General features: G+C 56.4%; 1 protein-coding gene across 1 annotated transcript in view; it reads left to right on the forward strand.

The window, feature by feature from the left end:
- Nucleotides 1–7470: 7470 nt before the first annotated feature.
- BEAN1 (brain expressed associated with NEDD4 1) overlaps nucleotides 7471–26185 on the forward strand; it is a 37106-nt gene continuing 18391 nt past the window's right edge. The window contains exons 1-2 of the mRNA XM_070063495.1: nucleotides 7471–7599; nucleotides 16671–16775. Coding sequence (XP_069919596.1) covers nucleotides 16751–16775 — 25 coding nt within the window. The 5' untranslated portion in view covers nucleotides 7471–7599; nucleotides 16671–16750. The remainder of the gene's footprint in view (nucleotides 7600–16670; nucleotides 16776–26185) is intronic.

Here is a 26185-nt window from a genome sequence, read left to right on the forward strand (position 1 = left end):
AACTGAGTTTGGGCCCAAGTCAAACATGGGCACGTAGGCTGACCCTAGGGGCTGGGCCCAGACAGCACCATGGGCCTAAGTTCTCATTCTACAGAAGTTAGGCCATCAGCTCCCTTCTGTGCACACAGATCCCATCCTGCCATCCACACACAGCCACAGGGGAGCTTTCTACAACACAAAGCTGACCAGGCCACCCCTCCTAGAGCCCTTACATGGCTGCCAAGGCTTTCAACCTGGCGTTCAAGGCCTTCATGACCTGGATTTCCGGGCCACCCATTCACACTCAGCTTGGCTCCAATATTCCCAGCTACCTACACCCCTGGAATCACCTCGGCCTCTCCACACCTACACCACCATCACATACACAGGCTATTCCCTCTACCACAGTATCGCCCCTTATCCCATCATCCATCTGCTGAAATCTTCCCAAAACTTCAAGTTCAACTCAAGAAGCACATCTTTAAGCCTTTTCTGACCCTACAGAGTCTGGCACGGAAAGTGGACTGCTCCGTGACCGCCAGCTTATGAGATCTAACTTTCTCACAGGTTGTCAGACCCTGCAGGATAGGGACCTGGTGTTCAACATTGTTTTTTGCACCAGTTCACAGTAGAGGGCTTAGTCTGTGCTAGGCAACAGTAAGTGAACATGGGATGCACAGAGGAAGGGATGCGGATGGGATGAGTGAGTGGGTGGATGGGTGAATTAGTGGGAGTTTGTTCGGATAGATGAGTGGGAGGCAGAATGAACGGACTTGTGGGAGGTTAGGGAGATGGACGGATGAGAGGAAGGTTAGCTGGGTTAGATGATGGAGGAGAGGTGGGTGGTGTCATGGTTTGGGTAACAGTTTGGGTGTTTGGGTGTTTGGGTAACAGTTTGGCTCAAGTGTTGGGGGCTTCAGCGACTGCTTACCAGATGAAGCATGGAGCTTGATCTAATGACAGCCCAGTGCCAGGGCTCCAGGTCAGTGAGGGCTGCCCTCAGAAGGTAGTTCTTGTACGAGAGTTGGTTATACCAGAATCTACAAAGAGATCAAGAAACTCCACAACAACAAAACAAACAACCCACTTAAGAGATGGGCCAAGGACCTCAATAGACATTTTTTCAAAAGAGGAAATCCAAATGGCCAACAGACACGTGAAAAAATGTTTTAGGGCCGGCGCCGCGGCTCAATAGGCTAATCCTCCGCCTAGCGGCGCCGGCACACCGGGTTCTAGTCCCGGTCAGGGTGCCGGATTCTGTCCCGGTTGCCCCTCTTCCAGGCCAGCTCTCTGCTGTGGCCAGGGAGTGCAGTGGAGGATGGCCCAGGTGCTTGGGCCCTGCACCCCATGGGAGACCAGGAAAAGCACCTGGCTCCTGGCTCCTGCCATCGGATCAGCGCGGTGCGCCGGCTGCAGCGCGCCGGCCGTGGCGGCCATTGGAGGGTGAACCAATGGCAAAGGAAGACCTTTCTCTCTGTCTCTCTCTCACTGTCCACTCTGCCTGTCAAAAAAAAAAAAAAAAAGAAAAAGAAAAAGAAAAAATGTCCAGGATCACTAGCCATCAGTGAAATGCAAATCAAAGCCAGAATAAAGTTTCACCTCACCCCAGTTAGAATGGCTCACATACAGAAATCAACTAACAACAGATGCTGGCGAGGATGTCGGGGGAAAGGCACACTAATCCATTGTTGGTGGGAATGCAAACTGGTAAAGCCACTAATGGAAGACAGTTTGAAGATTCCTCAGAAACCTGAATATAGCTCTACCACACTACCCAGCCATCCCACTCCTCAGAATTTACCCAAGGGAAATTAAATTGCCAAATAAAAAGAGCTATATGCACCTCAATGTTTATTGCAGCTCAATTCACAATAGCTAAGACCTGGAATCAACCTAAATGTCCATCAACAGAAGACTGGATAAAGAAATTATGGGATATGTACTCCATGGAATACTACACAGAGGTAAAAAAAAAAATGAAATCAGTCATTTGCAACAAAATGGAGGAATCTGGAAAACATCTTGCTGAGTGAAATAAGCCAGTCCCAAAGGGATGAATATCATATGTTCTCCCTGATGGGTGAGAAAGGAAAAAGGAAACCTATAGAAGTGAAACTGACACTATGAGAAGCAGTAACTTGATCAGCCCTTGTCCTGACTGTTGAAGAACAGTTTATTATTTTATTCTTTTTAGTGTTTTCTTTTTCTACTTAATACTATTGGTTGAACTCTTTAATTAACACAGAATTATCCTTAGGTGTTTAAATCCAACTTAAAATTGATCCCAGTTAAAAAGGAGATATACAATTTGGCACACACTCCCTTGGACTTACCCCTAAGGGTAAAGCTAAAAACTTGCCATGTGAATCCAAATCCCATTAAGTTGGCAGGTACTAATGCCATCTCACTAGTTAAAGTGATCAGTTTAATTTCATAACTGATCATAAAGATAGGATTAAGTGTCAAAGGGGTCACAATAATACCAGTGTCTGATAATAATAATTGATAGAATTAAAAAGGAGAGAATGGTCCAACATGGGAAGCGGGATACACAGCAGACTCATAGAATGACAGATGTCCTAAACAGCACTCTGGCCTCAGAATCAGCCTTTAAGGCATTCAGATCTGGCTAAAAAGCCCATGAGAGCATTTCAGGCATGGAAAGCCAAGATACTGTGGCAAAAAATGACCTAAATGAAAGATCTCTGTGAATGAGATCCCAGTGGAAAGAATGGGCTATCAAAGAAGGAGGTACCTTTCTCTGAAGGGAGGAGAGAACGTCTACTTTGATTATGGCCTTGACTAAATAAGGTCAGAGTTTGTGAACTCAAGAGGCTTCTATAGCCTTGAAAGTTCATGACAAGAGCCTTGGGTGATTACTAATGTAAATAAGAGTGTCAATTATTAAATCAACAGCAGGAGTCACTGTGCACTAGCTCCCCATGTAGGACCTCTGTCCTTAATGTGTTGTACTATGTGAATTAACAGCAAAACTAGTCTTCAAACAGTATTTTATACTTTGTGTGTCTGTGTGGGTGCAAACTGTTGAAATCTTTGCTTAGCATAGAATTGATCTTCTGTATATAAAGATAATTAAAGATGAATCTTAATGAAAAATGGGATGGGAGAGGGAGTGGGAGACGGGATGGTTTGCAGGTGGGAGGGTGGTTATGGGGGGAAGAACCACTATAATCCAAAAGTTGTACTTTCAAAATTTTTATTTATTAAATAAAAGTTTTCTATAAAAATAAATAAAATTGTCAAAAAAGAAAAGAGTTCATTATATAAAAACAGTTGGGGCCAGCGCTGTGGCACAGTGGGTTAAAGCCCTGGCCTGAAGTGCCAGCATCCCATATGGGCGCCGGTTCTAGTCCCAGCTGCTCCTCTTCAGATCCAGCTCTCTGCCATGGCCTGGGATAGCAGTGGAGGGTGGCCCAAGTCCTTGGGTCCCTGCACCCACTTGGGAGACCTGGAGGAAGCTCCCGGCTCCTGGCTTCAGATCAGCACAGCTCCGGCCGTTGCGGCCATCTAGGGAGTGAACCATCGGATGGAAGACCTCTCTCTCTCTCTGTCGCTACCTCTCTCTGTAACTCTGTCTTTCAAATAAATAAAATAAATCTTAAAAAAAAAAAAAGTCTCTCTCTCTCTCCGCACCCCCTTTCTTCCTGGCGGGCCACATAATCCTCATCACACACCAAACTAAAGGGGCCACCCAATCTTGAAGGACACGCCCCCAAACCACAAGCTGCAATGAACCCCTCTTCCTTCCCAAGGGGCCCTCCTGGGGATCCCAGTTAAAGCAATGTGCAGCCGACTGCCACGGCTAGATAGGTGGGAGCTGTCCTGGTCCATTTTCTGTTGCTCTAACAAAGGGCTTGGGACCCAGGGATTTATAGAGTGCCAGTGGCAGCAAGCTCTCAGCTGGAGAAGTGCTAGGAGACACCCCAGGCATTCCAGATACGGCCCCACACCCTGGGCTGCCTCTCCTTGCCCCAGCTGCCCCCTCTGCTCCCTGACCTTCCCCCAAGCATGAACCAAGATCTCTCCTGCGTCTTCCCTCAGCACCCCCAAGACACATGCAAGGAGACTTGCAGGAAAAAGCAGACAGAAAGAAGAAAAGTCCTCCCCATGCTGCCGGGGCAGATTTTCCTGCCTCCCTCTTTAGGGTGTGGGGTGCTCTCTACCTCTTACGCAAGCAACATGGAGAACCAGGTCCTTTGTGACGGGATGCTTGGCTGGGAAGAAAGGTTTGCCGTCCTTCTGTGGAAGGGATACACCAGCAACAGGTGACCTTCCAGAAAGGTAAAACAGGCAGTCTCCCATCCAGGAGGTCAGATTCCCCCACACACAATGAAATGGATAAATTAACCACCATGTTAGGGAGGTGTGAGGCAGCGTGGCAAAGAGACTTAAAGGGAGAAGGGATGGAAGGAGAACAGACCAAGCAGGACCCTCCAATGCCTGTGCCCCAGCGGCTCTGTTTGGGGTGGACGACATCCTGGGCTCCATCCCTTACAATCAGAAAGGATGTCCCTTGGGATTCCCTGTGAGTGACTAGAGTGACACAAAGCCCACTCTGAGGAAGTCCCCAGAGCCCAGCACTTGGGGGGGTCCCAGGGCACCTGTCTTGAGATGTCACCTGCCTCGCACCGCTGTAACAGAACACAGCCAACTGGGTAAGCGATAACAACAGAAATGCATTTGATCCACAGTTCCAGGGGCTGAAAATCCAAGATCAAGGGACTGCATGTTACTGCTGTGTCACATGTCACAAGGCATCACATGGGTGACAGCATGCCAGAAAGGGGCCAAACTCATCCTTCTGTAAGGAACCCACTCTGGCAGTAACCACTCCTGTGGGAACTAAGTGAATCCATTGCTCACCTCTTAGAGATCCTACTTCTCACTGCAGTCGGGGTGCAGTTTCCAGCACTTGAACTTGGGGGCATCCACTTGAACACACCATGGCCCTGTGACTTCCCAAAGGCTTCCTCCTCCAACTCCCCACTCGGCCCTCGGCCAAGCAGACACTGGGCACCATCGTGCTTCCCTGAGGCCAAGGGGGTGCCCTTCCTGCAACCCTGAGCCCCTACAGAAGAGGACCTCAAAAAATACAGATGCGCCCACTGAAACAGTAATCGTGGGCACGCACACACTTACCCACAGTGGTGTCCACTGTGGTGCTGTTCAGAAGTATGAAAAGTTCAAGTAAACTAAGTGCCCAGCAACAGGGGATTGTCTAAGTAAAACACAGTACAGCCGTCTGATAGCACGCAGCCACGGAGGGTGCGCGAGAGAGGAAGAGCGGTCATACTAAGCAAGCTCACTCCATTTGAGGACAACTTGCAGAAACACAAGAAGAAGCTTTGTTCAATTAAGAAATTAATCACGGTTAGTTGCTATTTTCTTTCTCCTTTGGGGTTTTCCAAGTGCCCTACACTAAGATGTGTTTGCCCACAGTTAGTGAGATGGGGACAAACAGGTGTGACCCAACAGCCCACATCTAGACCAACACCCTGAGGCCCACTGGAAACCAGAACAAGCCACATTTCTAGAGCAGTGATTCTCAAGGAGTGGTGAGGGGAATGAACTCTTTAGGATTGGAGCCTTCAACCAGGACTCACACCAGGTGAGCCACACCTGCACCGTCACCACCACAAAGCACACCCACACGGTGCTGCCACAGGGCACGGCTTACAGGTAAAACCACCCAACAACTAGACTATCCATCTGTGCAGATCAGCAGGTGTCTGCTCAGGGAGACCAAGGTCACCATCAGCAGGGCGGTGCAGCGGGTATGGCCCTGGTCTAGGAGTCTGAGAGCCTGCAATCCTGTCCCCTCCTTTCTCTGGGCCTCCATCTGTTCATCCAGGAAATAAGCACACGTCGCCTTTCTCAGGACCTTGTTCTGGCCCCCATGGCAGCCCCAGACAGAACTGGAGCAGCCCCATCTGGATAGGAACCCCTCCCAGTCGCAGGAGGGGCCCAGAGTGAGCAGGCACAGGGAGGTGGCCTCATCTTCAGAGACCCTGGACCGAGCAGCTCCCCAGGCCTCTGCCCAGGGAAGCCCCAGACCCAGGGAGTCACAGGGCTGGGGCTGCAATAGGTTTGATTCCCCTCCCCCGCCCCGCCCACCCTCGAGCCTGCGGTTCCGCCCCCTCCCTGAAGGCCCCCCACCTCACTTCCCTTCCTGGATGTCCTCCTGACCCCTCTGCCTCCCTAAGGTTCATCATCAATGTGTTCAGCTCTTGGTCACCGCGTTTTGTTTTCCAGAAATCCTCTGCAGCCAGGTGCAAGCCTGTAGGTTTTAGTTGTGAGTCTGCTTTGCCTCTTTAAACTCCAGGTTCTTCACCAGGAAGAACGGGGTGAGGAGTGGGCTGGAGCAATGCGTGCTACCAGGTCACACACACTCTGTGCAGCCCCTGCAACCCCACCCAGACACTGCCCGCACTGCACTCCCAGGCAAGCAGGGGCATTCGATGAATGATGCCACAGATAACTATCGAGCCCCACAACCCAGCAGGGGGCAATTAACGGAGCTCCGGGGTAATGAAGAGAAGGGGAAGAGCTGGGGTCCCCCCAAGGCCCCAGAGTAGAGTGGAGGCAGAGCAGGTCCTGGAAGCCCAGAACCTTCGCTTAAGCCAGGCACATCCTCGGGTCTGGGACTAAGCTCCAGAGCCAGAACGCACGGATTAGGGCCAAGGATGCAGGAAACAGGCCTGCTGGTTGCTCAGGGGCAGGGCTACAAACCCAGCTGACACCCTGGCGCCTCGAAACTCACCTGCCAGCCGCTAGGTGCTGGGACTCAGCCAGGATCGGCCGCCCCTCCCAGGGGCCCAAGAACGCCGTGCCCGCCCGCCCGCTCTCCACCCGCTCTCCACTCTGCCCTTCGCTCCCTGCCTGTGCCAGGCGTCCCCCACCCAAAGGCCAGCCTTGCCTCGGTCCAGCTGGCCGTCCCTCCCTGACATCGGGCTTCTACACCCTCTTCCGCACGTGTCTGGGCGTCGGTCCTTCGCTGCTCCCGAAGGGCTGTGTGCCACTGTCTACGCACGCCAGTCGGTCCCCTCCGCGTCCGGCTGGCGCGCCGGCCCCCCTGCGGCCCTCGGCCGGCCCCGCCCGCCGCTGTGTGGGTGTCGGGCTGGCCGTGCGCAGAGGGGCGCGGCTCGGCCCTCCCCCTCGCCCGCGGCCCCGACTCAGCAATGACCCCGACCGAGGCGCAGCGGCGCTGAGCCCGGGAGCCGAACCGCCGCTGCCGAGAGGCCCGAGCCGGGGACGGTGGCGTGGGCGGCCAGGCGCGGCTGCGGCAGGGCAGGGCCGGGGCCGGGCCCGCGTCCCGGGAAGCCGCCGCCGCCGCCTCGGCCCGGGATCGCGAGCGGCGGGTTCGCTCGGCCCGGCCCCGCCTCGCCTCGCCGCCCCGCCCCGCCCCTGCGCGCTGAGCAGGCCGAGGCGGAGCGGCGCGCCCCCCGCGACGCCCGAGCCCGAGCCGGAGCCGGAGCGCAGCGGCATCGGAGCGGGAACCGAAGCGGGAACCGGAGCTGGAGCTGGAGCTGGAGCCGGAGCGGGAGCCGAAGCTGGAGCCGGCACTGCGGCGCACGGAGCGGAGCGCGGCAGCCAAGCCGAGTAAGGGGCGTGGGGCCGGGGGCGGCGCCGGGGCGGGGGCGGGGGCGGGGAGGGGTCCCGGCCGACTTCCCTGCGCTCTGCGGCGACACCAGCGGGCGCACAGGCTCGGGGGCGCGCGGCGCGGGGGCTCGGCGCGCGGGGCGGCTGGCGGATGCGCGGTCTCGTGCGGAACCGCAGCGCGCTCGCAGCGGAGCGGGATCCCAGGACTCCCGAGGACCCCGGGCCCTGACCCCCGCTTCCCCAGGCCGCCCACTGGGAACGGCGCGGGCCGACGCCTGGGCCTCGGGGAACGGGAGGTGCCCCTGCCTGCTGCGAGTCCCAGAGGGCATCCACCCCGCGTGGGGGGCGGGGGTGTCCATGACAGCGCCCCCCGCCCCTTGGCCCTCGGTTTTGGGAACCCCTGAGTATCCCAGCCAGGAGGGGAAACCAGGGCGCACGCTAGGCCGGGGAGGGAGAGAAAAGGGGCTGGGGGCTTGGCGGAGTTCGGAGCGTATACCCATGTCCCAGCCCCCGAGGTACGAAGTTTGGCCTCCGACGGGCGCCTCTCCCCGGCCGGGTCCCTGCTTCCGTGCCCAGGGAGCCGTTTTCTTGGCCCTGAAGGTGGGAGCGGGAGCGGCCCCGGCCCCGGCCCCACGAGTCTTCTCCCGCTGTGGGGCAGACTTTCCCGGTCGCTGTCAGGGACCCAGGCTGAGTCTGCGGAGGTGGCCCCTGCTGGCTGTGCAGCGCTGAGCGGCAGCCCCTGTCCCAGGCGCCGTCCCAAGCAGGGCAGAATCGGCCACGGCCGATTCTCGCGACCTGTGGCCTCCCCGCAGCCCAGAGGCCGGCTTGCTCTGGGGGCCCGGGGTTGCCCTCTTCCACCCGCGCTGGCGTGGGTGGCCAGCCCCAGGCTGGGAAGTGGAGGGCACAAACCTGAGAGGCAAGGGCTCCGGGGACTTGGTCTTGATCTAGGACGTAGTCCCATGGGCGCCTGCTGAGAGGATGGCCCCTCTGAGCCCTGCCCTCCACCAACGTCCTGCCTGCTCTGCAGGAACAAGTGACTTAACTGCTCGCTGCCTCAGTTTCCCCTGGCTGGAAAGTGGGCAGGATTCTGGTGTGAGCAGAGTGTGTAAGGGCTCTGGGATCCTGAGGGGGGCTTGGCTGACTTCCCCGCTGCTGAGCTGACCAGGGTGAGACATTCAACCTCCCTGGGCCTCTGTGTCCCCATCCAACACATAGGAAATTGGGAGGATGACGTGAGACTGTGTCCCTGGGAGACCCAAGGATGGCTGGCCACAGGTGCCCTTCTGGGAGGGGCCCAGCACCCATAGTTGCTGGGGCAGAGTTAGGGCCTCTGAACTAGTAGGGACACAATGCCCCCACCCCGCTTCAGGGTGCTGTCCATGCTTCCAAACTGTGGGGGCCCAGCCATTTCTCAGACGCCCACTCCTCTGAAGCCATCTGCCCCACCATCACCCTCCAGGGCTAGGGAAGGCTCCTCTGAAGGTGGGGGGGGGGTGCCTCAGGGGCGCCCTACACATTGTTCACGCTCTGTGCGAGGGAATCTGCACACCTCACAGCTGGCCGGGGTTTGAGGGCACTGCAAGGATGGCCGTCCCTGAGGAGCCGCTGGCCAGGCTGCCACGTGGCTGGGGCGTGCCAGTGGGGAAGGGTTCAGATAGGCAGCGCGGGGCGGCAGGAGCCCACCCGGAGGCCTGAGGGTCCCAACCAGGACTCCTTGCTGACTGTGACATGCACCTGCAGGTGGCTAGGTCCCGAGGCTCCAGGAGAGATCTGGGAGGTTAGGACCTCGGAGTGGAGCAGTCCCCAGGAGGGGTCTGAGTTGCTGGGGCTTCAGGTCCGGAACAGAGCAGGGAGACCCACGATGCTTGGGATGCCTGGGAAGGTCAGGGCACCAGGAGCATTGGTGGGAAGAATGCCAAGGTCCAGCCCATACTTTCAGTCCGTGGCCACCTGTGGCCCAGCTTCCAGGAACAGGGCGTGAGGTAGGGATCCCAAAGGCAGCAACATGGCCACGTGGTGCGGGGAGGGGGGGCGCTCGTGAGCCGGCAGCATGGGCTATCTCCCCGGGCTCCTTCCACCCTCCCCTTTTGTTCCTCTGTAGCTCCCTTCACACCCTCCCCGCCCCATTCACCCACTCAGGGGTCACAGCCCTCCATCTCAGATAATCCCCACCCCACATCTTCCCAAAGGAATTCATCACAGATGGATTGGGTTGGTGTCCACTGGCGCACATGGCGTGTGGAACGCAGCCGAGGCAGAGAGTGATGGGATGTCGGCATCACCCATGATATCTGGGAGCCATCGCCCAGACGCCGCCAAGGGCCCTTTCCTCTGGCCCCAGAAGTGCTGGGAGCACGGGTGAAGGGCAGGAGAAAGCGAGGCCAGAGGGCCGCGGGAGCCCTGGGCGAGAAGCGAGTGCGGAGCAGGGCTGTGGCGGGGGCCCAGCTGCCCGGAGTTGGACTGCCCGGGTCACTGCCGGTGGTCTGGAGCGCACCCTCGCCTTTTGGAAGGTGATTCTTACCTTTCCAAGCCTTTGCTTCCTCTTGAAAATGGGAACGGCTCTCCCACCCCTCACGGGACAGTTGCGAGAGGAGAGGCTGTGCACGGACCTCTGCTGGTGGCCCTGCCGCGCCTGCGTTGTGGGCACGCACTGCACGTGCACTTTCCTAAACGGAAGCGTCTTCTCTCGAATTCTGCGGGCCCCTCCCCCAGATCCCTGCTGTCAGTGTCCCCATTCCGTGGGCGACAACACTGAGACCCAGAGAGGTTGAGGCCTTCAAACTCCGCTCGGTGTGGACTGTCTGCAACCGCACTGTGCCTCCTCGGAACTGGGCAGTGTAACTTAGGTGCATGGAGCGAGTCATTTCAAGTCTTCAGTCGCGTTATGTCTCAGAACTGAACAAGGACGTCCGTTGTCCATAGGCATAGAGTTTTTATAAGTGCCTTGGTGCTTTTCTATTCAAACAGTCGTCAAACTGATTTTAATCAGAATGATCTGAGAGCAGCCTCTTCCTGGTGACCATTCCCCCTCTCTCCTTTCTTCTCTTAGCACTTACTCCCCGCAGCATCTAGACACCTTGTTTACTCTGTCTCCTCATCCATATAATATAAGCTTCCCACGGGTAGGCTGTGATATCCCCCAGGCTTAGAATAATGCCAGCATTTCATGTGCTTTGCAAATCTGAAAGTGTTTTTCAGACAGAAAGTCTGTTATTATTATGGCCAAGCAGGTCAGTGGGTTGAGTAAACACCTTAAGGTTCAAACATTTGGCTCCTACGTCTTGCTCAAGCAACAGGGATGATCTGATGAGGGCTAAGGACAATGCAGATTATTTTTTCAGTATTTTCATGAAGTTTCTCATCAGGCTGGCCGGTGCCGTGGCTCACTAGGCTAATCCTCCGCCTTGCGGTACCAGCACACCGGGTTCTAGTCCCGGTCGGGGCGCCGGATTCTGTCCCAGTTGCCACTCTTCCAGGCCAGTTCTCTGCTGTGGCCAGGGAATGCAGTGGAGGATGGCCCAAGTACTTGGGCCCTGCACCCCATGGGAGACCAGGATAAGTACCTGGCTCCTGCCATCGGATCAGCGCAGCGTGCCAGCCACGGCAGCCATTGGAGGGTGAACCAACGGCAAAGGAAGACCTTTCTCTCTGTCTCTCTCTCACTGTCCACTCTGCCTGTAGAAAAAAAAAAAAGTTTCTCATCAGGCAGTGCAAAGACACATTTGCTTTTGAAAAATCTTTTCAAAGGCAATGAAATCGGCTTTAAAAACTTTGAATGAGTTAACTGTCGCTGACTTAGTCACTTAATTACTTTTTATTTTGCTGGCACAAAAGGTTTTTACAAATCTTCGTTTTAGTGATTTTTTTCAGATAATAAAAGCAATGTGTGTTCATTGTAGAAAATTTGGAAAATCATAAAGAACACAAAAATCCTTCATCCCACTGCTGTCCAGAAACACAATGACTAAACGCTCTCTTCTGTGCCCTTCCTGGTCTTCTGCTGGGTATGAGTGCATGCTGTAGGGGCTTTTTCCTTTTTTACAAAACACAGCTTATGCCGAATGCATAGTTCCATAACCTGGCTGTTGTTTTCATAATGTGGGATTTTCCCTCTTAATATTGGACTGAAGGTGCATTGTTAAACTTCTTTCCATTTATATGGTTTTCAGAACTGTACTGCATTCTGCTGTAAGTGGGGGCCATACGTTTGCTCAGCCTGTCCTCCCTGACTGCAGGCTGTGCCTCACTGCTGTTCACAGTGGTTATCTGCGTCTTTCTGGCATTTTCTGAGCCCTGACTCAGGCTTTACTACCCCTGGTCAGGGCCCATTGGCCAGCGCGCAGAGGGACTGGCTCAGGCACTTAAACAAGAAATCCAGCCTCCTGCAGTGGTGGTGGGGGAGAGGGTGCAGCTGGAGAAAGCTTTTTAGGTAAACTGAGGCAAGGAGGAGCCCTGGCTACCTTCTGATATACCCTGCCCTACCCAGGGGAGCCGCAGGTACCAGAGGTGCCCGGATGCAGTGGGCCTCCTGCCGCAGGGGCTCCCGCACACAGGGGATCTCTTCGCTAATAGCAAGGGCAAGTCACCTGTTTGCAAACCTCAGCGCCTCCCGCCCCTCGCTTTGCTGTGTTCTCTCACTCCTCTCCCCGTTGCGGAATTCATTCATTCCCGCACTTCATGTCATTTGTCTGCACTTGCCCAGGAATGTTCTCCATTAAGGAAGCCCCCAGCTGAGTCCCAGCCTCTGCTGAAGGCCTGCCTGTGCCAGGAGAAAGGCTTCCTGCTGCTTTGGGAGCCGGCCTGCAGCCCCAGAGCCGGCCCTTGCCCTGGGGAGACTGACGCTCCTGCGAGGTCAGTGCGTCCCACCAAAGGCCCTGGCATTTCTGACTTCTTCCTGGCTCCGGGTGAATCACACGCACACCCACAAGTCTCTGGAGCCCTGGTGAGATGACATCATTCATTCATTCATTCATTCAGTAAATAGCCACTGAGCACTTCCTGTGTGCCAGGCACTGTGGGAGGTGCCAAGGACACTGTCTAGACTGGAGTTGCTCCTTTTTCCACAAATCTCCCAAGCAGACACAGGGAGTCACCCTCGCCTCCTCGTCACCCTCTGCGTCTGCTCCATCTGTCCCCCAAACCTGCCCAGCATGCATCTGCCACAGGGCCTTTGCACTCTCTGCTCCCTCTAGCTAGAATTCTCTCCCTCAGCTATCTGCCCATCTGGCTGGCTTCCTCTGGTCCCCCTCAGCGTGGCCTTCTGCAGCAGCCATGGCTGGATGTGCAATCCCCACCCGCACACCTGCCCCTGCTTGCGCACACTGTCAGGGAACAAGCCCTGCCATCGCCACCGTATCCGCACCTCTAGCAGGAAAGCTCTGAGCTCGGGGGCTTCAGAGTGAGGCTCATTGCGGCCCCCCAGCACCCAGACCTGGTCCACTAGGGCCTTCCAGTAACACCTGGACCACTGAATGCAGCCTCTCCCCCACCTCTGGCATCGCTATTGCCTTCCCTCAGCCCCATCACCTCCAAGCACAGGCTCCTGGGCCCCACTGCCTCCCGCCTCCATGCCAAGCCCAGGGAGACCATCCTAAAAAGGTGGACACTGGCCACATCATTCCCTGCTTCAGATCCTCCTAGGAGCAGTGTTGGGTGCAGCACTCGCTACCCCACCAGGCCCTTTTCTCCTTCTGAGTCTCAGTGTTGCCACCTGTAGAATGGGACTTTTTGAGGATCCAGTGAGTTGCCAGCACCTGGCAACAGTTGAGCAGACACTGCACAAACCAGGAGGCATCACATGGCCTCATTCCCAAGGCCAGCCCACTCCCACAGCCCTTCCCTGCAGGAGTCTGCTGGGCTCCTGGGTCCAACTGCACCAGCGGGGTTGTACGCTCAGCATCCCCTGGCACTGGGACCAGCAGACCCAGGCGCTCCCCTGCTGAACTACTGCTCTATACAGGTCTGAGCGTCACCACGGGGCACAGAGTGGAGACATCCGGGTAGTGGGGATGTCAGGGGAGGGGCCTGATGGGGCTTCCAAGCTTAGAGCACGCCTGCCCACCCTCAGGTTCCCAGCCAGATAGTCCGGGAAACAGACGAGTCACCGGGAAGAAGGAGCCACAGGTGCTGGGCTCAGAGAGGCAGGCAGGGCAGAGGTGACGTCAGGGGTGAGCCCTCCAGGCTCCCGCAGCCGGGGTCCCCCCACTCCCAGCAAACCACAGCCTGGGCCCCTCTGGACCAGACCTCTGTCCTCCTTGTCCTGGCAGCAGCTGTGGTCCCAGGCAGGGACGCCTGGCTCCTACAGGGGCCCCAGCCCAGTTTTGCTGGTCCCAGCAAAGCTGCATGCAAGTGGAGCATCCGATGAGGGTCCTCGCTGAGACCCAGCCATGGAGGCAGCAGTGAGGGGGCAGGGCAGACTGCGTGGGGGGAACCCAGCGTCTTGTTTGGAACCTGAAAGGCCCCTGCTGCCTGAGTTTCATGGGACACAGGGTGGGTGCTTGGTGAGTGATCCGGGGTGCATGCAGGGGCGCTGTCCAGTGCTGATTGTTCCCACGGTGCAGGGAACTGGCTGAGGTCAGCCTGGTTGTCACCCAGGGTGACAGGCATCTGGGAGAAGAAGCTCAGTTCCTTCTGAGGGCTCCTCAGCCTCACCAGAGCGTCCCGCATCGGCGTCAGGCCGAGGCTGGCTTAGCCTGCCCCTCAGCACCCAGCCCTATCAGCAGAGGCCATGTTGGCCCCTGATCTACAAGGATTCAGGACCGGAGACATCCTGGAAGGATGTCCCTTGGTGCAGAAGCAGCCACAGTGGCCGCTGTGCCTGCAGCAGTCAAGGAGGACCTCTCTGGGGAGGACTTGTGAGTGGGGCGTTGACAGCTCTGTAGGAGTTTGCTGGGGGAAGGGAACAGATGTGTGACCAGGACCTGGCCAGCCAGAGCACCAGGGCAGCAGGTGGTCACGGAGGGGTGCTGGGGCAGGGAGGGGGAGATGATGACAGACGGAAGCTCTTCCCCCATCTCTTCTCTGTGACCTTGGCCCTGCTATCACCCTGAGCCTCAGTCTTCCCATCTGCAGAATGGAAAGATGTTCTCACACACCTCAGCTTTCATCACAGGGTCACAGGGCCCTGTGGAAGGAAACCAGGGACCAGGGACCTCTGGGGGAAGCAGACCCTGGGGACAACCCCTTGAGGGGGGAGGGACATCAGCACCCCCCATAGCACCAGGTGTACATTCTGGGTGCATTCACTAAGCATGTGCACTGAAGAGACAGGCAGCACCGCAGGGCAGGAGAGGTCATGGTGTGAAGCCAGGACAATTGCTAGGGCACCGCAGAGCTACGGGTTTCCAGGAAGGAAGTGACAAGCTCCACTCTCCCTGTAGGGAAGATCTCTCTGGAGCAGCCTAAGGGATGACTGACTGCTTTCCCTAGACACACACATGTGTGTGCACATACAGCACCCCCACCAGCATGAATGCAGACACATGTGCTTTTAGAATGTGTGGATGGCAGGCCCCACGATGCTTCTAGAATTTTCTTATGTGAAATCACAGTTCCCCAAGCAGCCTTGCCTACCAAGCCTGGGAGATCACCTCCCACCCTCGCATCCACAGGTCAGAACTCATCCATCGGTTTCCATGGAGACTGGGAGTGGGTGTTGGGGTGGGGGGGGTGAGACTTGACACCAGGGAAGGAGGGGCAGTGTCAGGAGGGGACTGCAGGAGACACCTGGAGAGAGGGACTCCCAGGGCAGCCTCCCCAGGCCAGGGGCTCTCCATACAGAGCCCACGAGCCTGCAGCAGGTTGAGGGCTCTTATGTCACTTTGCTAGGAAGGATGCTGAGGCACAGAGAGCACATACTTGGCCCAAAGGCACTCCCCAGGAAGCAGCAGAGTTGACAGCAGCATTCGTGAATGGGACTTGGTGGCAGACTGCAGACATGCCTCTCATTCACCAGTGACTCAGTGCAGTTGGCTTCATCCACGGCTCTGTCCAAACAGGGGACTCACTTGGAGGAAAAAAATACACCATTCTAGGGGTCCCTGCCTCTGAACCTGCCACCCCGGAAAACATCCTGTCCACAGCGGTGACCTGCCCAGAGCTGGGAAGCCACCAGCCCCACAGCACTGCTGCTGCTGCACTCTGCGTGGTGGGCCCTGCCCAGCGAGCCTCATGGTGCAGTTTGCTGCCTGTCAAACAGGTGCCCCCACTCCCTTAGAGCTGAGAGCCCCGTCTCCCTCCCACAACCTCATATCACCAGGGTCCACGCAGGAGAGACTGAATTAATCCGGATTACTTTTAGATAATGTTGCCTCCTTGCGAATGGGCAGCAAGGGAGCTTGGTCCCTTGCTGCTGCTCCCTTGCTGCCCAAGGTGGCCAGAGAGCTCCCAAGTTCATGGGGGGGGGGGGGGCCTGTGTTGCATCGGGTGCCTTCTCACAGTGCATTTTGCAGCCAAGCAGTGCTGGATTCTAGGTCCAGCCCATTGTTAGAAGCTGTGTGACTCTGAGCAAACTACCTGACCTCTCTGAGTCTCAACTTCCTGATTTTAAAGTGAGGATGAGAAAGGTAGCTTCCTCTTAAAGTTGTTGGGGTGACCATAATAATATCAGTGTCTGAGCGAGGTGTTGAGGAACACCCCTCCAGAGCTAGCTGTAAGGCCTTGAATGAGCTCACTCTCTCTGTGTCTTAGTTTTCCCTCCTGTCGAATGGGGCCATTGGGCTGGTCTTGAAGGGTCTTTCCAGCCCCAGCAGTATTCAGAGCTTTGGGGTGCTGTGGTCCGTGGAAGCAGTCTGAGACAGTGGGCGTTCACGGCCTCATCAGCCAGAACTCCTAGCCCCTATTTTCCTGCCTGATGGCCCATCTTGCAGGGGTTTTCCCCCTACCTCCTGCCACTGGGACCCCAGCACGCACTCATCCCACTTCTGAGCCCATGCCCCAGACTACAGACCAGAGGGCCCACAGGTCCTTGCCCTGGTTGGACACCTGTGCTCAAAGTCACTGTGCTCACCCTCAGAGGCTGCCAGCTCAGGGGACGTGGGCAGCCCATCACCTGCCTGTTTGTGTCTCCGCAGGTGAGTGGAGGGGCGTTCCCTGCGAGAATCAGAGCCGTGCCGCGGGCAGGCTGGCTCCGCTGTTCTGCTCCAAGGATTACATGTCCTTCAAACGCCCCTGCCCCTGTAAGTCTCCCCGCGTCTCCGCCGCTCGCTTGGGGCCTGGCCAGGGCAGAGCTTGGAGTGGGGTTGCAGAGAGTGGCGCTAGGATATTTGCCAAAGAAGTCTGTGGGTCCAGCCAAGGGTCCGGTGTGGTGGCATGCATGTGGGGCGGGCCCTAAGGAGACTTGTGACACCTGCGAGATGCTGCGTGAAACCTGGAATTCCCACTTCGGCCAAGGCCTCTGTGTCAGTCCTTTCCCACGCTCGGATCTAAGCTCCTCAAGGGCTGTGGATGTGCTCAGTGTGGGCTGAGACACGGTAACAAGGCTGCAGGACTTCTCAGAGCCTTTAGAGCAGCGATGCGTACTGGGGACTCCCATAGGAGAGGGAAAGCCTGCTGCTCCACCCAAACCTAGCGAACCTGTGGACGTCTCCTGGAATCAGTGTCCCATGGATCCCCCGCCAGGAAGCCCCTCATTTACCAAAGCCATCCTATGACTTCACCCTGTGGTAGCCTCATGGCTCCCTGATGCCACCAGTCCAGGTGATGGACAGACTGGGGTGTCCCTGGTGCCCAAGACTGCAGCCTCCTTGGAGCTCCCCCTCCCTGGTCTCCACCAGCTCCTCATCCCCCAACTCAGGCCCCTGCCCCACCTCAGCAGCCACCTACTTTCCCCTGTGGTGGCCCCTGAGCCCCTGAACCACCACCACCTGCTATTATTGCCGGGGTGGTGGGGGGGAGGGATGCATAACCGGCCCTGCCTTCTGCTTGCTGAGTCAGGACTGGGAATCTGTTGTAATCAGGGATCCGTAGATGAAAGGGTCCCATCGACCAAGTGCAGGGTAGGCAGTGCCAACCCTCCTACAGGCACAGGTCTGCCCACTTCCTGCCAACCCTGGGATGAGCAGGTTCACCCATGGGCCTTGCAGGCATCAGGCTGGGCTGACTGTTCCCAGGCACTGCCCACACCTGCTACCCCCACCCCCGAAGCCTCATCACCTTAAGGCACCTTCAGTTCAGCTTATCTTTGCCCCATTTGCGGGTGAGAAGACTGAGGCAGAGGGAGGAACAAGAATGGGAAAGGGGGAGGCAGGAGGAGTCCTGGCCCAGGGAACCCTGCAAGCTTTGTGATCCGGTACTTTCCAGAGGGAAGTGGAATCATTGGCCAGCAGGTGCCAGGCTGTGAGCCCATCTCCAGTCCTGCCTTGCGTGCTGAGGGGGTGGGGAGGGCCAGCCTGGCTCCCCAGGAACTGGAGATGTGGGGCCTCCTCCTTCTGCCCCCAGCTGGGCAGGGCAGCCCAGGACTCCCCCAGATCTCCGCAGGAACCAGGCTCCTGGAACAGATGCCTCACAACCTCTTCTTCATCACCTGCAGACAGCAGCTCCCTATACTTCCTGGGAGGTGAGGGACCACCCATCTCCCTCTGGCCCCTGGGGACAGATCTGGGGAAGAAGGGGCTTTGGAGCCATGGCAGAGGGCAGGAGGTAGCACCCGGTCGTCCGTGGAGAAGTCCCTGCCAAGCTCATGGAGGCATGCGGGCTGTCCCTGGGCTGGCAGGGAATCACAGCCGGGGAGGGCCTCTGGGTGGGCTGGGCTTCCCTGGGAGTCGGGGTGGTGGAGTCAGTCGACACTGCTCAAGTTCAAGTGCAACCTTGTGATTGGAGTAAGTGCCTTCTAGAAACCTTGATGTGCTCATCTCTAAAATGGCAACAGTAACCCCACCCTCATCTTTGATGCTCAGATCTGGAGAGTCTTGTCCTTTGGCCACCTTCTACCTACACAGCTCAGCATTATCCAGGTCTTCAGTGGTGGAGAATGGGAAGTGGAAAAGGCTGGGGACTCGAGGTGCATCTGGGGTTCAGCCCTACTCCTCTTTCCTGCCCTGCTCGTCCTAACAGTTACCTTTGCAGACTTGGTTAACAGAAGGAGGAACTCGAGGGCAAGGAGGACAAATGATGGGACACACTCCACACGTCAGCATCTCTGTGCCCACAGCAGGCATCACTAATCCAATTCAGCACGCTCTCCCCCAAGCCTGGATGCAACCTCAGACTGTAAACACAAGCAGGCATTCCCCAGTGGCATTAGCCTGTGCGATGAAACCCTGGTCTGTCTCTGGCTGAGCTCTGAGGACAGGGAATCAAGGGAGTGGCTTCATGAGTCATTTCTCTCCGAACCCGTTTCCTCACTTGTCAGCCGACAAGACCACGTACGTTAGAGGGATGCTGTGAGGACCCCGTGAAGTCCCGCAGGTGAAGGGTTTGCGAGACCTTAAACGCGACTGCACAAAAGGACCGGGTGGAGCCCAGTCTCCTCCTCACCCAGGACTCAGGTCAAGAGTTCCCTCTGCGGCAGCGCCTTATTGGCCGGTGAACGTCCTGGCTGCCCCTCCTCTGCGTCCTCGGGCCTAGCACAGAGTGTGACTGCCCAAGAGCTGGCATCTGAGAGCTGATCTCAACCTTCAGCGTACGATCGTGGCCTGTGGGAGTGCCTGGCAGAGGGCATCCAACCACAGGCTGAGCACTTAGTGCAGTGAGGGTGACAGCAGCAGGAGCCCGGGCTCTCGCAGAGCCCTGGGCAGCCAGCAAAGCTCCAGCTGTTCGCTGGCCCCTGCGCCTGGGGGCTTCCCCCGCAGTCCACCAGACCCCCGGGGAGGGGCTTCTTGAGCTCTCCCAGAGCCCGCTTGGTTCTCAGGACTTCCCCCCAGGCTGGCCCTTCCCTCTCCCCTCAGAAAGGGTGAGGGAGTGGCTAAGACCCAGCCCGTGGGGCGGGGCGGGGGGGACTCACAGGTCTCACTGGGAACCAGTCCTGAAGACCCTGGCTTGATCTGTGAGGTTTTCACAAACAGCCCCGCAGAGGGAGGTGGCGAGGGCTTTGGAGCACAGGGAGCCACATCATTTGCACACCATCTATCCTCGCCCAGCCTCGGTTCCCCTGGCTGAAATTGGCGATATCCTGGTTTTGTGAATCCTGCAACACAACCTGTGGGGCAGCGTGCGGAGAGGGCATGAGCTAAGGTGCCCACTCAGTGCCCGGCACCTTGGTGGGGGCATCGCAGGGTGCATGGGCACCTTGAGGCCATGGGCACCTTGAGGCAGGGTAAAGCCTGAAGCTGTACCAGTGTCCCCGCCAGGTTATCTGCAAGGGACCACCATGGTCCCTGTTGTGTGTTTTAGACAGTCCCGACACCAGGCTGCTAGCATTCAACTCATTCAGTCAGCAAATATTGACCAAGCACTCGCCACATACTGGCACCCTTGTAGGTGCCTGGAGTGGATCAGGGACGAGCCGTCTCCTGGGTGTCCTGGAGCTGACGTTGTCAGAGGAGACAGACAAATGAATAAATAATATGTTTTTTTTTAAAACAAAGGCTTTAAAAAATTTATTTATTTATTTATTTGAAGGTCAGAGTTACAGAGAGACAGAGAGAGAGAGAGAGAGAGAGAGAGAGAGAGGTCTTCCATCTGATGGTTCACTCCCCGATTGGCAGCAATGGCCAGAGCTGTGCCGATCCAAAGCCAGGGGCCAGGAGCCTCTTCCAGGTCTCCCAAGTTGGTGCAGGGGCCCAAGGATTTGGGCCATCTTCTACTGCCTTCCCAGGCCACAGCAGAGAGTGGATCGGAAGAGGAGCAGCCGGGACTAGAACGGCGCCCATATGGGATGCTGGTGCCGCAGGCCAGGGCATTAATCCTCTGCATCACAGCACCGGCCCCTAAATAATATGTTAAATGGTGGGAAGAGCCATGAAGATCAAAAGAGCAGGAGAGAGGTCATGGGTAGCGGCACAGGCTCACAGGAAGCAACAGGCACAGCAGTTTCTAGAAGGAAGGGACAGAGCTGTGCAGCTATCCCCAGGAAGAGGGTGCCCGGAGGAGGAATTCCCGAGTGGGAGCAGGTGCAGCTTCTTCCAGCAGCAGCGAGAAGGCCAGGCTGCTGAAGAGGAGCAGAGGGAAAGCACAGACGTAGCAGGGGTCAGGGGGCCTAGGGCCTGGGAGACCACGGGGGACTTCAACCCCTGCTCAGGGAGACGGGTAGGGTTCTGAGCCAAGAAGGGACCTGCCCACCCCTGGTTGTGGCCAAAAGGGCTGGAGAGAGACCCAGGGGGCAGCAAAGAGGCCAGTTAGGAGGCTAGATCAGTGGTCCAGGCCATGACAAGTTGCCCTGGGCCAGGGCTTTCGCAGTGGAGTTGGCATGATGGCGCAGGGTTGCACGTGGCGCTCTTAGCCTGTGGACTTGGGGATGGGTGACAGGAAGAGTGAAAGGTGACACCGTTGGGGACCTGAGCTGCCCTTTGTGGATGGGGAGCCCACCGGCAGGCTCCGGGGCGGGGAGGTGAGTCAGGATTCCCAGCTTGGCCTGCTGCGTCTGAGGGCCTTGCAGACAGCGAGGTGCAGAAGCAGGGTCCGCAGTGGCTGTGTAAGCCCGCAGTTCAGAGCACAGCCGGGAGCTGGGGCTGTGAATTCAGGGGCTGTCGGGGTATGGGTGTGACTCAGCGCTGTGTGGCCGGGTGACGTCACACTGGGAGCACGCATGGCAGCGTGGGGAAGGGAAGCTCCACAGACGGAGCCTCAGGCCGTCGGGAGCAAACAGCCTGGAAATCTTGCCAAGGGAAGCCTGGTCCCCAGGGTCGGCGCCCATAGCGTCCCAAAGCCACGTGCATGAGCAGGGGGATTTTCCTCCAGGCAGGATCCAGTGAGGACACTGGGTTTCTCTGCCCAGGGCGACCCTGACTCTCAGCCTGGCCTGTCCCTGGACCTGTGCGCAGGGGATTGGGAAAGGCTGACGGTCCTCTGTGGCATCCCCACTGTAGAGAGCAGCCCACCTGCTTCAAGACAGGAGAGAGGGACCTGGGAGGGAAGGCGCGTGCCCGGGGACCCACCGCCAGGAACAAGTGGCATGTAGCAGCAGAGCTTCTGGATCCAAGCCCAGGGCACTCCCCACTCTGCTTGTCCTTCTTAGACTTCTTTCTCCTTTCTTCTCTCTGTGTTTGAGGCATACCCCTGTTACACATCCCCTGTGCACATCCCCTGTTAATCCCTAAGCTGTCAACTCTTGAAGGCTGTCCCTCCACACCCTGCCCCCACACTCACTCGGCTTGCTATGGAGAGCCATTCCCGGGCTGAACTCTGCCCCTACCCCAGACCCTCACCCCGGATGGCACCTGTGTGCCCTGGGAATAGGACCAAGGGTGGGCGTTGGGGGCAAATGGAGCCTAAGGCAAGAACTGCAGCGAGGTCTGAAAGACCCAGTTCCAGAACCCGGGAGTACATGTGTTTCCGTCACCAGAGCCTCTGTCCGTTCACCTGTAAAACAGGATCCTTAGATGCAGGTTCCACTGGGAGCGCGAGGGTCCTCTCCCGTCCTGCGGGTGGGTGTCCAGCGGCCTGCCGGCCCACTGACAAGCACGCCTCAGGGACTGGCCAGCTGCCAGCCTTGTCCAGACCCTGTCACCTGCACGTGGCTGGGGTGACCCGAGCAGAGCAGGAGTAAGAAATCACCTGTGACCCCCCCACTGCTTTGTGCCACTGCTGTGGAGACAGCTGTAGAGCAGAGACAGGGCCGGGCCCCAGGGCGTGTGAGGGCGTCACCCTACAGTCTAGGGCAAGGATTGCGTCCACACAGACGGCCTGGAGGCAGCCGCAGCTCCGCCCTCAGTGAGGACAAGGGGGCCAGCTCAGGCCTCCCTCCGAGGAACGAGGGGCGCCGAGACAGGCCCCAGACGCTGAGACAGGCCCCAGCTACTTCTCTGAGGGGATGCAGATCAGGGGGACCAAGCCCCCTAAGCCTCCCCTAGGAGCTGGCGCACAGACTGGCAGCCCTGGCTTCCCCCGGCCCTGCTGGGCACCTGTGCGCTCAGAACTGAGCATTTCTTTTCTGAGAAGATACTCCAGGAAAGGTCCCCCCCCCCCTTTTTTTTTAAAGTAGCAATAACCCACAGGAGCCAACGAGGAAGTACGCAGGAGTTTCGTGAGGCACCTGTTACTCTATTGGCGGCTGACGATGCAGCATGGTGGAGCCTGGTGCCATGGAAGCCAGCCGATGGGACGTCAGATCCATCCTCCCACCTTCCTCTCTTTCCTTCCCTGACCACAGCACTAAGTGTAACTTACAGATGTGCACAGGTCACCTGTGAGTAGCTCAGTGAATTTTCACAAACTCCTATCAGGAGATGCCGTACCCCCTGTGCCCTGAAACTCCCCTCACGTGCTCTGGTCTCTGCCCCCAGCCAGCAGCAGCCCTGGTGTGACGTCCGTCACCAGAAGTCAGCTCTGCCTGTGTCTGGCTGTTACAGGCACCCTGTACTCTGTTTCCTCTGTGCCTGGCCGCTTTCGCTCGCTGCATGTGGCAGTCCTCACCCCGTCACTGCGTACAGCTGTAGGCCCTGCATCCGCATCACTAAGTGGCACTCCGTGTGTGAGTGGAGCACAAACAGCGAACCCGCCCTGCTTCAGGGAGCATCTACCTGGGCTTCCGTGTTGAGCGATGAGCGGCCAGTGCTGCCCTGAGCCTTGTAGTCCCGTGCTCTCCGGCAGAACCTTGTGTGATAATGAAAATGTTCTGTATCTTTGCTGTCCGGTACAACAGCCGCTAGCCACATGGAGCTTTTGGCGTGTAACTTAGTGTAACTGAAGAACTGCATTTTTCATTTAATTTAAAGTTAGTTAATTTGAATTTAAATGGCTACATGTGGCTAGTGGTTAGCTCATGGGAGGGACAACAGGGCTGTAATACATGGTGAACAGATAGATGCCTTTCTGTGGGAAAATGCATTCCCCTAGGAGTGGAATTTGGATTGGAGGGGGTACTTGTGTTTGGCTTCAATCGATAGCACAAAAGAGGCCTCCAAAGTGAGGGCACGGATTTGCACCCCCACCGCGTGGACGAGGGTCCTTACTGAAGCCCCCTCAGCACCGGTAGTGTCTGGAGTTTTCATTTTAGTCATTCTAGTAGGTAGTAGAAATAGCAAATTGTGTTTTTACCATGAATTTCTCTGGTGAATAAGTATAGTTTAGCACCTTGGATATCCTCTTGTGAGCTGATTGTTCAAGTCTTTTGCACTTTTTTTTTTTAATTACTTGGAAGGCACATGGACAGATGGACAGACAGAGAGGTCTTCCATCTGTTGGTTCACTCCCCGTCTGCCCACAGCAGCCAGAGTTTGGGGCCAGGCTGAAGATGAGCATCAGAAACTCAGCCCAGGTCTCTGGTGTGAGTGACAGGGACGCGGGTACTCGAGCCCTCACCTGCTGCCTCCCCCGGTGCACACGAGCAGGCAGCTGGAATGGGGAGTGGAGCTGGGACTCAAACCAAGGCGCTCCTCTGTGGGGTATGGGCGTCCAAGTGGCATCCTCACCACCGTGCCAATGCCCTCCCCTCTTGCCCACTTTCCTACTGGCTGCTTTCATATATAGGCGCTCTCTCTATATTATGAATGTGAACCCTGTTTCCGACGTATTATTGCAAAGTCCTTCCTGTCAATTGCCCTTTGACCCTCCTAACCATGCCTTGAGCTGACTGCACAGTCCGTAGGGCTGCTTGTGTATAGCATTCTTTATTTTATGCACATTTAACCTCACAATGTATACAATGTATAGAAAATAAAATCATACCTCTCACAAGACTGTGGACTACCCACTTGTACTCCTTAGGGCCAGTGGGTTCTATCGATGCTGTTTAAAGGATAAACATTTGTAAATTGGGCACATGTGAAGTTGGATGGCAGAGATTTTTTTCTTCCTGTTATTGAAATTTCAAGTTTTAGGTTAAGTTAAAGGATGGCTCATGAAATAATCTGAGCTTTTTCAAAGCTCATATTTTTTCAAGATAAAGAAGTACCCGTGATACTTTAGAATATCCACAGCAAGCCCAGTAGTGTAAGGACTGGGACGGTCCATGTGGCTGCTACAGGCACACAGCGTGTCACCAGCACCCTGCGGACAGTGAGAAAAGCCGCCTGGGGCATCGCTCCCTCATTACTCTTGTCCGGGAGGAGGGTGATCAGTTACACCTGCCACACGAGGGTGCTGGCGTGTCTGCCAAGCATAAAATCCAATTATCTACAACAACAAGACTGCCAAATTCCCAGGCACTGTGTCATTTATGCCGGGGTCGTATATTCAGAAACCTGTGGAGTGCTCTGGAAATCCTCGTAAAATACAAATTCTGCTGAGCATTAAAGACAAACACGGAACCAAGCAGCCTGACCACAAGAAGTTCAGTATCCGGTTTGACAAATGTGAGCCTGGCATTTCAGTATCAATTTGGGCTCCATCAGAGCACCCCCGCCCCGTGCTTCTCCTGCTGTGTGCTGTGTTTGTCAGCGTGCAGAATGCAAGGCCCAGCGACACACAGACCTGTCTCACTCCAGGAGCCACGGGGAGGGAGGCTGATGGAACAGGTGCAAGAGAATGAAGGCGCACACCGTTGTCCCTTTATCTGACATTGGCTTTGACTTTGAGTAGGCTGCAGAAGCATATTATAAAAGCAGGATGTGGCTCTAAGTTGAACTCAGTAGCCAAGAACTCTTCTTGCGCTGTGAAAACCTCTGCAGGATGAGAAGTACCCAAGTGACACTGACGCAGGAGCCTAGGTAATCGGAGGTGGCAGAGGCACGGATGCTGGCTGGATAGCGCACGTCTCCTGTCAGCTGCTGCTGAGATGAGACTTTTTCCAGCAGAGAGCAGTCCTCCGGGGCTTCTGACTTGCCATTTATTTGCAAAAAAAAGCTTGTTTTCCGTCTCTGCGTTGAACATGAAGTCCTGGGTTTCAGAATCCATCTTCCTGCGCCCTCACAAGACGGAGTGCACTCTGGGAATGCTTTTGACATTGAGCTGCTGTGATGGATGGTGCGCCGGCCCTCCTGTGTCCAGCAAAGAACAAACCCATTAGAGGGGAAAGCTAATCGTGGAAAACTGGAGGAGTCCCCAGGGATGCCAGGAAGGATCATTTTGTGTCTCGGGGTCTGTTAACCAGTTCCAGGCATTCACACAAAGAAATCCAGGAGTGCTTCAAAGACTTCGTGGAAAATGGAATTAAAAGGTGATTTGGTTTTGGTGTAAAAAATCCTGAACTACATTGGTTGTCTCATGATGCACTTTTTTGTGTGAACTTTTTGAAGCCCCTCATACCTCTGTGAGAGTCATCCCCCAGGTCCCGGGGCAGGGGGCAGTTAATAGATCTTGAAAGTCTTCTTGCCACAATCCCTCACTGGATTCGCCCGTAGCCTTGGCCTTGTTCACATCTCAGTCCCCGACTCCCTCCAAAGGCTTTTAATATGGCCCAGTTTCTCCAGCTCTTTTCCTGTACCTTTTGTGTCCTGGTTAAGAAATCCAAGGTCAGGAAGATCCCTGTGGCTTCCTCTTCAAGCTTCATTGTTTCGTTTTTCACATTTAGATCTCTCTCTTGCTCTCTCTCTCTCTCTCTCTCTGGAAT

This window comes from Oryctolagus cuniculus, chromosome 18 (genome assembly GCF_964237555.1).
Source record: "Oryctolagus cuniculus chromosome 18, mOryCun1.1, whole genome shotgun sequence".
Classification (NCBI taxonomy): domain Eukaryota; kingdom Metazoa; phylum Chordata; class Mammalia; order Lagomorpha; family Leporidae; genus Oryctolagus; species Oryctolagus cuniculus.